The following is a 13,697-nucleotide window of genomic DNA, read 5'->3' as shown; positions in this document are numbered from 1 at the left end:
CTATTTTCTCATAAATAGGAATCTCTCAATTTGGGCTGAATATTTGCTCCATGTTGGAGCGAGGAATCAGCCCTTGCCTCTGAAGAGCAACGTGAAAATAGCAGAAATCCCAGGTAGGTGGAAGTGTATCAAGATATGAACACAGATAAGGAGCAGAGAGGAAGCTGTTAGATTAAATGTTTTTCTGGAAACTCCCCAATGGGAGAGGTCAGAGAGAAGTTTTTTTCTTAGGAGCTTGCATGCACTTAGCCCTCTCTTCATTCAGACCTGTTAAAGTTATCCTCCCATTCTCCAGTGAAGTTCAAGCTCAAGCAGACACAATGACAAAATCTTTGAAACTCTTATGTGGTTCCTGATACCTCTTTTGTGCCTCAACTTCAGGGGTGCAGAGAGGGCTACTTGAAAGGAGTCCTGTTTCCCCCTTGGTTCTCCTATATTTGATTCCATCCAGTGTTCATATCTCAGTCCATACAGATAAGAGCTGAGCCCTCCGTAGTCCTGACCCCAGGGGCTATCCAGGTTCATTTCCATTTCATTCACTAGGGAGGACCTACTCAGGACTTGAAGAGATACTGGCTGCTCTTCCTTTGTATCTGGAATCTGGTGAAACATCTCTAGCTCTCTCTACCTCTTCATGTCCTTCTGCTATTTCTTCAGTTTTGCTTTTGCCACACCTCAGGAGTGTTTATATTTGATGATTGGGTTAGATAGTCTGAAATTGTGACTCAGAAATATTATGAAGACAGTGGATAGAGAGATTCTTTGAATTCCATTCCTATATGAGTAGCATATCTCAGTCTTTTAGGTACACTGCCTGGGGTCTGTGGGCAGAGCACATGGCCCCTTCCCAAGTACGTCATTAAAATCTGACTCCCTTATTTCATTATTAGAGCCTATGTTTTTCTTCCTCTTCCAGCTCTCTACCTAGCCTGGGAACATAGAAAAACTTTGGCTCTTACAGATTTCTTACTCTCTTGTGCATGATTTTGTCTTTGAAACTTGTTAGTGAAATTCACATTCTTTGAAGCTGAAATTTCATCTTTTTCTTCTATAAAAACCCAGCCAACTTCTCGTGCAGTTTCCCACAGATGTGATTTACTGGGTTCCAGAAAATTCTTGAAGAACGTTTTCATATGTTATAATATTATTCTGCTGCATGCAGAAGTGCCCCTTGAAGCCACTGAGTAGAGTAAAGTGGTCAGCATAACCCAGGATGCTGAGAATGAAAATATTGCAAGAACCTGACTGAGAAGTGGATCTAGCTGTCCTTCTGGTGTTTATGGAGAATCACAATATCTCTTAAAGGCAGCATGGCAGAGTTGATCAAATATACTAATGACCATCCCATTTGAGCCAACAACCAGTGTAGGAATTTGTCCTAGGGAGAATATTGCCCAAGTTCACGACCTCATATCTGTGAGGCTGTTTGTTGATCAAACTACTGTTCATTCTACATTGTTCAACCATGTGTGTGCCACAGGTTATTCTTTAGCAAATATGATTTGTATGTATCATATTGAGAGATCTTTTGAAATTGAATGAGGCCTACATTTTTTAGCTCTACCTTAATTTTTGTTTTTAGCCACAGCTATTTTCATCCTGCACATTTCTAACTATTAAAAATGAACTCATTTTTTATTCATTTAATCATATATTTTGATGATACTCTGTTTTATATCAGTAATTTTCAGGGTTGTTGGATCAAGGATTGGATATATTATATTTTATAAGATTTCTTTCTCTGGTGTTTAGGATTATGGCTGAACAGCAGTTTCCCTAAAGCTTATACAACCTTCAAAATTTTTGAAAAGATAGTCTTAATTATTCCCTCTACTACTGATTCATGTGACTTAGTACCTACAGTGAAAGTACACTTTTATCAGTAAATCTTCTGTACATTTTAAAAATTAGAAATACTGGATATCTTGAGAACATATCTTTTAATTAATTATAAGTCCCAGGAATATCAAGTTGATTTGCCATAACTGGTTATATAAAATACATTGTGTTTTCCATAGTATATGTTGAGCTTTTTAAACCTAATTTGGGATTTTATTTGAATTACACTAACTTTTAATTTTTTGGTACAAATGCTTTATTCTAAGATTTTCTCCCTGTCTAGAGTCATTTACATTTTGGTATACTAAGATATTATTTAAATATCTTATTGTATTTTTATAGGAAACGTAGCCAATTTCTTATACTGTATGTACTTCCTCACCACTGTTGCTTAAAACACTTGGTTTTCCACAGAATTTCTAAAGTCACACAATCAGTGACACACCTCAGGTTCTATATCTCTCTCAAGGAGTTTCTTCCTAAGCTCCTGGGACTTTTTATGACCTGTTATAGTATGTTTACAAACGTCATTTTTTGCCTACAGGCTCAGGTTTAAATCCTGGCTGTCATATTGACTTTCTGTATGTATTAAGGATAAATACAAAAACCCCATGGACCTGTTATTTTTATCTGAAAAATTGTGCTAATTGACCTGAAGAATGTTACAACAAGTTAACACCATAGAAACTTAGAATATTGGCTGGCCTTATGGTAAGGACTGAAGAATCACCTTTTTTTAATAAGGTATGTCAACTTTCATATATATTATGAGGTTGACCTTTGCCTACATTGTATTTCACGTTTTTGTTTTATATCATGTGTTATATATCAATGTTGTCTCAGACCTTAGATAATATATTTTCAAAGCGTATACTCTTTAGAATATATATTTTGTGATAACAGAGCTGGATTAATATTAAAGAACATGCCACATTTAGGTGTTTGCTCTCTTCACTGGCTATTACCTAGTGACTGGCATGGAATCTTAATTGTGATTTCAACCTGCCTTCCCCAATTTTTAATTGTTATAATATTGTATATTTACTTGAATCTGTAATTTAAAAGTCAGGGTTCTCAACATATTTTCCCATTCTCCTACTTTGTGCTCCTTCTAGGATATAAGTCCTTTCTTTGGTTCTTAAGGAAGAATTCTTTAGAATTCTGCAGTCTATGTATAGTCTTATATAACTGTTGTTATCTGCTAGATTTTTCAAAAATGACTGAAGCTTTTTATTTATTTTTATAATGATTTGCACGTGATGGATTTTTAGTATCTTGTTTTGGACATAACTGCTATACACCAGTTGTTAATGTTACAAAATGCTTACAGTGCTGTGTGCTTAAGCATTTATTTGTATACAGTGCTTATGCAGTAATTTTGTATTAATATAATATTTGTATCTCTTGAGACAGCCATACAGCTACACCAGTTTTGAAAAAATACTCCTCCTTATAGAGCTTATGTGCATTTACATAGTGTGAATGGTTTACTGATAGGATGTTTAAACAAGGCTTTCCTTAAAATAACTTGAAGTTTCTTTATTGAAGACTTATTCCTGTTGTGCTCCTACATATTTAAAGATGATGGTTGAGAAGTTTCATAACTCTGTTCAGTATAAGTATTACTTTCAGTATAATATTATGTACTACAGTATAAAATATTCGTCTTCCAACTCTAGTTAATAGGAAGCCTCTGGTTCTTTATATCTTTCAGATATTTCTGCTAGATGTATGGTCAAGGAATTATCACCAAAAGAGGACATTAATGAAGGAGAATTATTCCAGACAGTGATGTTGGGAAGCCATGAAAGCCATGGCATTGAGGATTTTGACTTTAGGGAATTCCAGGAAAATATATATGAGTTTGAGCATCAGTGGGGATATAATGAAGGACATTGCAAAGGAATGACTACAACCCACACCATAAATGTCACTGGTAGGAAGGAACAGTCACATAGAAAATTCTGGGATAGTTTTCCTCTAAATCAGAATGTTTCCATACGAAAAAGTGCCTATCCATGTTACAGACATGAGGAGCCATTTGTAAGAAACTTGTTTAAAATCAAAAGTAATACAGACTATGGAGGAAACAAGTATATGAAATGTTTTGAAAACAGGATTGGGTTACGCTTTCAGTCACATCTGGTTGAATTGCAGAGATTTCAAACAGAGGAGAAAATTTATGAGTGTAATCCAGTTGAGAAGTCGGTCAGTAATGGTTCTTCAGTTTCACAACTTCAGAGAATTCCCCATAGTGACAAAACCAAAACTCATAATAAATATGGGAAGATTGTTATATACCCTTCATTATCTACACAGTACAGAAGAACATATATTAGAGAAAAATCATACCAGTGTAATGACTGTGGAAAGGTTTTTAGCAAAAGGTCAAACCTAACTAATCATCAGAGAATTCATTCTGGACAGAGACCTTTCAAATGTAATGAGTGTGGCAAAGCCTTTAAGCAGTGCTCAAACCTCACTAGACATCGGAGAATCCATACTGGAGAGAAACCATATAAATGTAATGTATGTGGCAAAGCCTGTAGTCAAAATGCAAACCTTGCAAGTCATCAGAGAATGCATACTGGAGAGAAACCTTACAGATGTAATGAATGTGGTAAGGCTTTTAGCAAATGTTCACACCTTAGGGCTCATGAGAGAATTCATACTGGAGAAAAACCTTACAAATGTAACAAGTGTGGGAAAGCCTTTACTGAACGTTCAAGCCTTACTCAACATAAGAGAATCCATACCGGAGAGAAACCATACCAATGTAATGAATGTGGCAAAGCTTTTAATCAGTGGTCACACCTCACTAAACATCAGAATATACACCCTGGAGAGAAACCACACAAATGTAGTGTGTGTGGCAAGGCTTTTATCCAAAATTCAAGCCTCATTGAACACCAGAGGATTCATACTGGAGAAAAACCTTATAAATGTAATGAATGTGGTAAGGCTTTTAGCAAACGATCACACCTTTGGGGTCATGAAAGAATACATACTGGAGAGAAATCTCACAAATGTAATGAGTGTGGCAAAGCCTTTACTGAGCGGTCAAACCTTATGCAACATAAAAAAATCCATACTGGAGAGAAACCTTACAAATGTAATGAATGTGGCAAAGCTTTTACCCAATTTGCGAACCTTACTAGACATCAGAAAATACATACCAAAAAGAAACGTTATAAAACTAATGTCTGTGGCAGTGCTTTTATCCAAAGCTCAGTCCTTGGGGATCATCAGATAATTAATAGCTCAGAGAAACATTACAAATAATCTGAGTGTGGCAAAACCTCTAATGTGTGTTTAAGCCTTACTTGACTTCATAGAATACTTAGAAACCATGTAAAACTAGCCTTTAACCAGGACTCACTTTTCACTAGATATTAGAATGTATAAGTTTGAGAGAAGCCGCAGAATTTTAATGTGTGCGGCAAGGCTTTTATTCCAAAATCCAAGCTGTATGGAACACTACAGAATTTCTATTGAAACCTTATAACTGTAATGAATGTGATAAGCTTTTTTATCAAATGGTCATACTTTTGGAATCATGAGGAAGTTCATACAGGAAAGAAACCATAGAAATGTGTTAATGTGGCAAGGTTTTCAAGCAATGGTTAGACCTCAGGATTCACCGAAAACTTCATACTGGAAAGAAATCTTACCAATGTAATAGAAGACATAAATTGTCTAGCCAATTCTCACAGTGGACTACACAACAGAGAATTCAATTGAGGGAAACTGATATCATTTTTGAAGGCTAGTTAACCTCAAATGTTAATTCTACAGACAGAAGTACAAATAATTTTGATGATGCAAGTGAACAAGGACATCTGTGAGAAGGTCACGGTTACAAAATATTTTTCAATTATTTGAGGTTTCTTTAAAATGCTGTTATCATCGAAGAATTTCAACCTGAAGTTTGAAATCTGTTGAATCATACCTTTATTACATGCTTTTCATATGTCACCATTATGGTCTCCAGGAAGGGATCAGTAAGCAGCAGCTTACTTCATTAAGGGTTCATTCATATCCATGTAACCTGGAAAAAAAACAGGGACCCTGAATTTTAAGATAGCATGGGAAGTGGCAGAGAACGGGCATAAAATTATGATTTATTTATGTAATCAGTGCTCCTCTCCAGATTTGTTGGTATGACAGAAGGCCACTGTTCATTTTAGGAAAGCATTGCTTTACCAACTGACCATGAAACAGAAAAAGCATTCCAGGACACAATCTGAGAGTTTCTTGGGAGTAGAAAGTTTGGTTACTTGGGACTGCATATGGTCACTGTCTCCTTTGAGAGAAAATAACCTGTGGTAAATCACAAACTAATGAACATTAGACTGATATTTGGAGAATGAAGAGAGCAGTTTTCATAGAGAAAAGTTTAATCAAAAGAACCAGATTAGAGAATACATGTGTAGGATTCACATTTAACTACTGAAATTGCATTTGTTACCACTTTACTTAGAATGTCATAGTTCTCATGTCCTAATAAAATACCCTTTCTTCACAACAAACACTAATAATGGACCATTAGTCTCTATACTCTGTCCTCAGAGAATTTGTAATTTCATGTAAAGGCAGGCACCAAAATAACCAAAATGCTAGTTCAATTTCCTTTTTATTGTTCCAGAGGATAAGTTCAGAGTTTATGAATTCATGATAAAGTAGAACCTATAATATCAAGATAATAAAAAGTTTTTATGAGTATGTAACTTCCAATCTGATGATAGGAAATTTCCCTGGAATTATTTCAAAATAACTGTGAGAGGGCTTTCATAAAATGCTAACATCTGTGATGGTAACTCCTCTGCCTCAGGTGGAATTGGAGTGGAAATAAAGTCAGATGTTGCGGACCATTGAAGGCTGTGGTACATGTTTTTCTCTCCAATCCTTCAAGAAAAGGTTTTTAAATATACAAATGAGTGAGCATAAGTAAAAGTATTTTCAGGCAAAATTCAGCAGTAACATGCAGTGGGCAAAGTAAACATAGAAAGGAATATTAGGTTTTGAAAATAATTCAACCAAAGAGTTGGCAAATATGGTATCTCACATGAAAGCAAACTGGGTTTTGGGCTTTTTTAAGGGTAGAGTATTCTGTATTAAGTGATGTTCTCAGCCTGGTAGTAAAACCGTGCCGCCACCTTGAAGAAATGAGTCTATGGTGGGACCTTCAGAAATATAGTGGAGCTGTAGAGGAGGAAGAGACCAGGGTGAAGGTTATGAACCTATGCTTTATTGGAATTTTGTTTTGGTAAATATCTAAAAGAAAAAGTACAGGATTTTACAAGTTGGACATGTCCTCAAAAATTGAGAAAGACCTAGTATAAGTGAGAATGGGAGCTACGGTTTTTATAAACAAAAAGGGGTGGGGAGAAGAAAAGCAAGTAAAAAACTGATGACCTTAGATCTTCCAGGGGTCTTGTGAGGAGGGTACATGCAATTTCTTAGTCCTGTGTTGTCTCAAGCACATCATATTTGTCCTTGGTTTCAGCAGCTAATTCACCACAGTTTAGTTATTGTGCAGGTGCCTATGTGCAAGGTCTTCATGACTCCTTTCTTAGTTCACCACTCAAGGATAACAAGCTTTTTTTTTTTTTTTTTATTTGTCTTTGAGGAAAATTACAGATTTACTGGGTCATAAGATGCTCCTAACACCATTCTGTCTGGTTTTGCTTTGAGATGCTATCTTATTCTTATAGGCAGAACTGAGAAAGGCTGGTTAATATCCTTCAGAAACTTAAGTGCAAAGAGTGAACTAAGATTAATAGAAAACTGGCCCTGTTTTGTCTGGGAAGATCCAGAGCTGTTTAAAAGTGAAAAAATTCTAATAAGGACATTTTCCAGCTATCAAGTAACTCCTTGTGTTTCTACTCATCTTATTCTTAAGAAGGAATATTTTGTAAGCATTCCTCATATAAGGAAAATGGGCAAAGGTTTCATCCTCTGTAGTTGCTTCCTCCTGGCCATAGGTGAAGAAAATTTTCATATCATTTTGGAGGATACCCTAGACATAAACCAACAAAGATGTTCTGGGCAACAAGACAAGCATATGGCAAGAAAAAGGCAATATTTAAGAGAGCTAGGAGATAGTATCATATTCATCAGGTACAGTACTTAAAACTAATCAATGCACAAGTTTCTCTTTGAGCTGCAATAATACATATAAGCTCCAGGTTTGCAATACCATACACGTTGCCCTCCATGTGTGGCCTTAATAACAATTGTGTTTCCTCAGGTTTTACCCACAATACTTTGGAAATTATTGCTCTATTTATTAAATACTTCACACAGCCAGCATACTATAGCACCATTGGTCCTGGAAAGAACAGAAAGGTAGGCTCTAGTGTTCCACTGATCTGGTGCATAGTGTCCTCTGGCAGTATGAAACAGAGCTGGAGATAATGTCCAGCCATTGCCAGCTTGCAGAGCCACAGGAATCTGACACAGTAACATATTTCCATCTATTTCAGGAGCATGACCAGGAGATGTGGCAGATACTTTTATTGTTTTAGGAATAATAGTGACTGATTTAGCCAGTAACTCAAATGGAGAGACACCATGCATAGCACTGAGGTCTTGGTTTAAATACATAAAAGTCTGACAGTACTGAAGCTCATCTCTTTAAATTTTTATACAGTTTTCATTCAACTTATATCAAATAAACTCAACTATTTTTAGTACTTTTTACTTTCACACCTTTATCATGATGATGTTAGTCAACAGGTATTTTATTTCAGCAATACAGGAAAAAACTACTTTCTCTATTGTTTTATGAAAACCTAAGAGTCCCAATGGAATCAAGGTTATCTTTCCCCTACCACCACCTTAATATGCAGATTAAGGTAGCCTCTGACAGGTTTTTTTGTTATGAATTTACTTTTTATTATCACTATCAATTCAGATTTCTGTTTAGCCGTTTATATTGAAATACTTTCAGTTTAGAAAATGCTTTTACAAACTTCCCATAAGCATTCATAACCACGTAGGCTAGCTACTTCACCTTTAAGTAAGCTTATTAAGTTACAGTCAGCAACCAATGAAATTTACTTTATCCATTTAAGTCTCATATCCCTTATTCTGTTCTGTGAGAACTAGTCATTTCACTTTAGGACAGATCTACATTTTCTTCTTTAACTTAAAATCATTAAACACACTTAATTTTCCTTGTCTTAAAGATCTAATAAATATAATTCTAATTTATTTATTAGTATCCTATAAATAGGACCCAAGTCAAGCAAAATCGAAACAATTCTAATTTATGGAAGAAATGTTCTTTATTCCTCCACAGGAAGCCAAAACCTCTTTTTTTATATTATTCTAAAATTGTGGACAACCTCAAGAGCATACTGAATGCCAGGCTCTGGAATATATTATAATTGCTTAATTTGTTTTAATTATAGAAAAATTTTCCATAGCTTTCAAGGACTTTTTCTTAGTGAAATTTGGCAATTGGATTATTACTTTCATGCTAAATTGTTAAAAGGTTTAAATTGGGAATTTACAGGGCAAAGTGTGCAAACCAAGGTTTATTCTGTGACATTTCCTCTTTCCCTATCTTAATTTCCCAGCCTGGTAGAGTTCTAAGCTAAACTTATATTTCCCTATTTTATCGCACCTAGCCCTTCCCCCAAAGCTCTCTCAAAGAGAAGGCCCTGGGTCAAGGAGCCTAGGAAAATCTTTTTCTTCTAACAATAGTTTCTATATTCAGATTTCTATATGACCTTTCCCTCCTGCTTGGCTTTTCTAGTTTGGGTCTCCAAGATTATCCATTTACATACACATACATTATATTTATTTGAATAAACAGATACAAATAGGCACACAAACAAAATTCACTCGACTCATAATTATCTTTTGACATGGTCTGCTTTTGGATTTTCCATCATTCCACACCTAGAAAAAGTTATCTGGGCATTATTTTGTTAACAGGTTTTTAGCAAGAAATATTCAGGAGACTATAATTTAAATATTTTTATTTTAATTTCACTAGTAAGACTCCTCTCCACCCAGACGCTTTCATTCCAGGTTTCTGTCCATTTCCACCTAGTGGTCCTTGGGGCTTTTCAATTCCTTAAGAATATTTCCCATTCCCTTAAGGAGTGGGCTAAGGGGTCCTACCCTTTTGTTATAACTCTGCTCTAATCGACTTTAGCAGTGCTCTTTTAAAAGTGCGAAGAAGTGTTTTTCTTAAATCAAGGACATAGTAAAGGTAAAGTACAAGAAACTATTTTGATAAAACAGACTTTCTGCTTTGTGTACTGATTATTCAGGAGAAAAACTATAACCATCTACTAAAACACACTAATGATCTGAGAAACTTTTGTCACTTTAACAGATAATCAAATTTTAGTTTTGCATCAGTATGGTATTTGATACTAATACCATAGTATGAAATGGTACTATTTTCATACTAATACCATAGTATGAAATGGTACTATTAAAAGTTTATAGATAGACCCGTCAAATCTTACCCAACTTTGACCACAAAAATTCCTTTTCCACAAACCTGCACCTTCAGTGTTCATTCTGGTTTTCTCCCACATTTTCTGCTTTCTTAATAACATTTTAACTTAGGACAAAATTACTTTCTTTTTTCCTTAATAAATTAAAAAAAAAAAAAAAAACAATCTATATACCTTATATACTTAAGTTACCAAAATGATTTTGGAAACTGTCTCCAAGCAAACCCCTTAAAACATACAGTTCTCATAAAAGTTAAACTTTTCAGAATAATGGCTTAATTTGGTTATATTTAAACATAACTTCTCTTCATTTCAGATGTTCAAGTAGCATGCAATATTTGAACATTGGTGGCTCATAAGGGTTTTTAGTTTACTCTTTTATGAGTATTTTAGAAAGCTATATTTGAAACATTTACAGGACACATTTCTGAAATAGCTCTCTGGAGTCAAGTTAGGGGTGCTGTTTGCTATCAGGGCTAAGACATGACTGAATCACAGCATTACAAAAGCAGCTAGCATTTTCCCCACTTTTTCTTTTATAGAGTTGAAGGTACTAAAGTAACAGCACCAATTTTATTAATGTGGCTATCCAGATCCAATTAGAATTAACATGGAAACAGAACAGAGAGCATTAACGTTGCTGAGTTTTTCTGTTTCTCCAGCAGTTAAGCTAATTCCATTTTTAAATTTCTTTTACAAAACAAATCCAACTGCAAGATAGTATTGAAATTTAAAGACTCATTTTTAGATTTCTTTTCACTGCGATCCAATCTGTACTGTGGCCAAGCAATATAGCAATAGAAAATTTTCTTTCTTTAAGGGGGTCCCCTCCAAATTTAGACTGATTATTCAATATACAACCCAAAGGAAATAAAGCACATTCTGAGAATTTCCCATGGCTAGGCAGCACCAACAAAAATGAAGACAAAATATCAAGACAGGTGCTCTCAAAGTCAACAGGTTCCCCACCTCAAAAGCAAAAATGTGATTACAAAATAAACAGGTGAATCCCAAACCTGAGGTCATGGGTAATGGTAAACAAATCCACCAAGTCTGCATTTATGAGCCCCTAGGTATAAGCAGACTGACAAAGTGAAAGCAAGCACAGATCAGGACAAAAGAATTTCACACACTTACCTAGCACAGGGAAATGCACCTAGTGTCTGCCCATGGCAGAAATCTCACCCAGAACCTCCAGCCTCCATCCTGCAGAGATAGCCCCAGGCAGCTGCTAGGCATGAAGGTGAGGGATCTGGGGAAGCCCCACAGGGCTGTGTCCCAAAGCAGTGCAGCTCCTGGATGGCTCACTAGATTTGTTACTGTAAGCATGGTTATTTCCAATAGAAGAGCCCACCTGATCCAGCACCACAAAGGAGAAATACGTCAGTGAGAAGGTGACTTATTGAGAGTTCACAAGCAAGAAACTGAGGCCATCTTCCCAAAAACAGTTCAAAGTGAGGATTTGGGATAAGATTTTCATAGGCAAAGGAGAGAGGTAGGGAAGAAGAAAAGTTTTTTAAAAAATGATGATGGGGGAATAAGTAAATTTTTTTTTTTTAAGATTTATTTATTTATTTATTTCTCTCCCCTTCCCCCCACCCCCACCCCAGTTGTCTGTTCTCTGTGTCTATTTGCTATGTCTTCTTAGGCTGCTTCTGTGGTTGTCAGCGACACAGGAATCTGTGTTTGTTTTTTTGTTGCGTCATCTTGTGTCAGCTCTCCGTGTGTGCGGCACCATTCCTGGGCAGGCTGCACTTTCTTTTGCACTGGGTGGCTCTCCTTATGGGGTGCACTCCTTGCATGTGGGGCTCCCTTATGTGGGGACATCCCTGCATGGCACAGCACTCCTTGCGTGCATCAGCACTGCGCATGGGCCGGGTCTACACGGGTCATGGAGGCCCAGGGTTTGAACCACAGACCTCCTATTTGGTAGACGGATGCCCTAACTACTGGGCCAAGTCTGCCACCTCTTTTTCTTTTTTAAACGATGCTGTTAGATCTTCCAGGGGTCTTGTGAGGAGGATATGTGCAATTTCTCAATCCTGCATTGTCTCAAGCATGTCACATTTGTCCTTGGGTTCAGTAGCTAATTCACCACAGTTTAGAGACATTTCCTTTTTATTAAAGCCTTTATTGCTATAACTTTGCCTCTTGGCACTGCTTTAGCTGCATCACCTAAGTTTTTATACATTCTGCTTTTATTTTCTTTGTGTTCAAAGTGTTCAATTCCCAGCCCTGGCACCTCAAAAAAATAAATTCTATCATGTGTTGGTTAACAAATGGTGCAGCTCTGTTGCTTAGTGTATACACATTTAGGATTGCTTTGTCATCTTGGGGAATTGACCATTTTATCATTATATAATGTCACTCTTTGTCCCTGGATATTAATGTACACATTCCTGATATTAATGTACACATTCCTGCTTTCTTTTGCTTGATGTTTGCTTGGTATATCTTTTCTATCCTATTGATGCTTGGGGCCAGATAGTTCTTCTTGCCAGAGGCTGCACAGTGCACTACAAGATGTTTAGCAGCATTCCTAGCCTCTACCCACTAGGCACCAGTAGCATCTTCCACCAGTTGTGGCAATCAAAAATAACTCCAGATATTTGAAAATGCTTGCTGAAGGGCAAAATCACCACTGGTTGAGACCCACCAATTTAGAGGTTAGGAAAACAAAAATACTAGCATGATATGTTGCTTTCAAGAGTATTTAACACAATGTTACAATAAAGACCTACCTCCAAAATGAACTTGGTGGTTTGCAAGCAGGGATTATGTACATAGCCATGTCCCATATCCAAAGAGTACAGCTTAAACCAGAAATGCTTTGAGAAGCAAGAGTAAGTTAAAACTCAGAATCATGGCCAAGAACAAATATAAAAAATGTTCCCAATACCCTGTAATGCAACCTTCCTGTTGATTAAAGTGGTTTTTTAAACAAACTTTTTGAACAAAATAGTGGGGAAAAAAAACTAGAAATGGTGCTCTCCTAGAGAGGTCTGATAAATTCAAAGACCCTGTAAATAAATCTAAAAGCTAGACTTGTTAAAAATTGGGGGTGTAACTAATGGAACAACACATGTGGAGGAAGTGCTTGCTATCTGTCAGGAACTGTTCTAATTACTGGTGATCTAGCAGGAAATAAAACCAAAAAGGTATGGTGATAAAATATATGTGTTAAGTACAATGATGGTGTACATGTAAGGTGATAGGTTGACAAGGCATGATAAACAGTGAGTTCAGGTGAGGGACGAAATGGGGTCCCTGTTGCGGGACGAGTGGGGTCCCATTGTGGGACGAGCGGGGTCCCTGTTAAGGGATGAGTGGGGTCCCGTTGTGGGACGAGAGGGGTCCCTGGCGTGGGGAAGAAAGCCTCAT

General features: G+C 36.5%; 1 protein-coding gene across 4 annotated transcripts in view; it reads left to right on the top strand.

Annotated features, from left to right (window-relative positions):
- Positions 1 to 13,697, top strand: part of LOC101423139 (zinc finger protein 677-like) — a 78,547-nt gene that overhangs the window by 10,524 nt on the left and 54,326 nt on the right. Inside the window, exon 4 of one of the 4 annotated variants that reach the window (XM_071209427.1) lies at positions 3,554 to 5,026. The exons of 2 other annotated variants lie outside the window; for them this stretch is intronic. In XM_071209427.1, coding sequence (XP_071065528.1) covers positions 3,554 to 5,026 — 1,473 coding nt within the window. Of the gene's footprint in view, positions 1 to 3,553; positions 6,716 to 13,697 lie in introns of those variants that run through there. One more of the 4 variants, XM_071209426.1, reaches the window with a different exon arrangement.

This window comes from Dasypus novemcinctus, chromosome 18, assembly GCF_030445035.2.
Source record: "Dasypus novemcinctus isolate mDasNov1 chromosome 18, mDasNov1.1.hap2, whole genome shotgun sequence".
NCBI classification, from domain to species: domain Eukaryota; kingdom Metazoa; phylum Chordata; class Mammalia; order Cingulata; family Dasypodidae; genus Dasypus; species Dasypus novemcinctus.
Note: the sequence above shows the minus strand (reverse complement) of the source record. Positions and strands in the feature narration are given on the sequence as shown.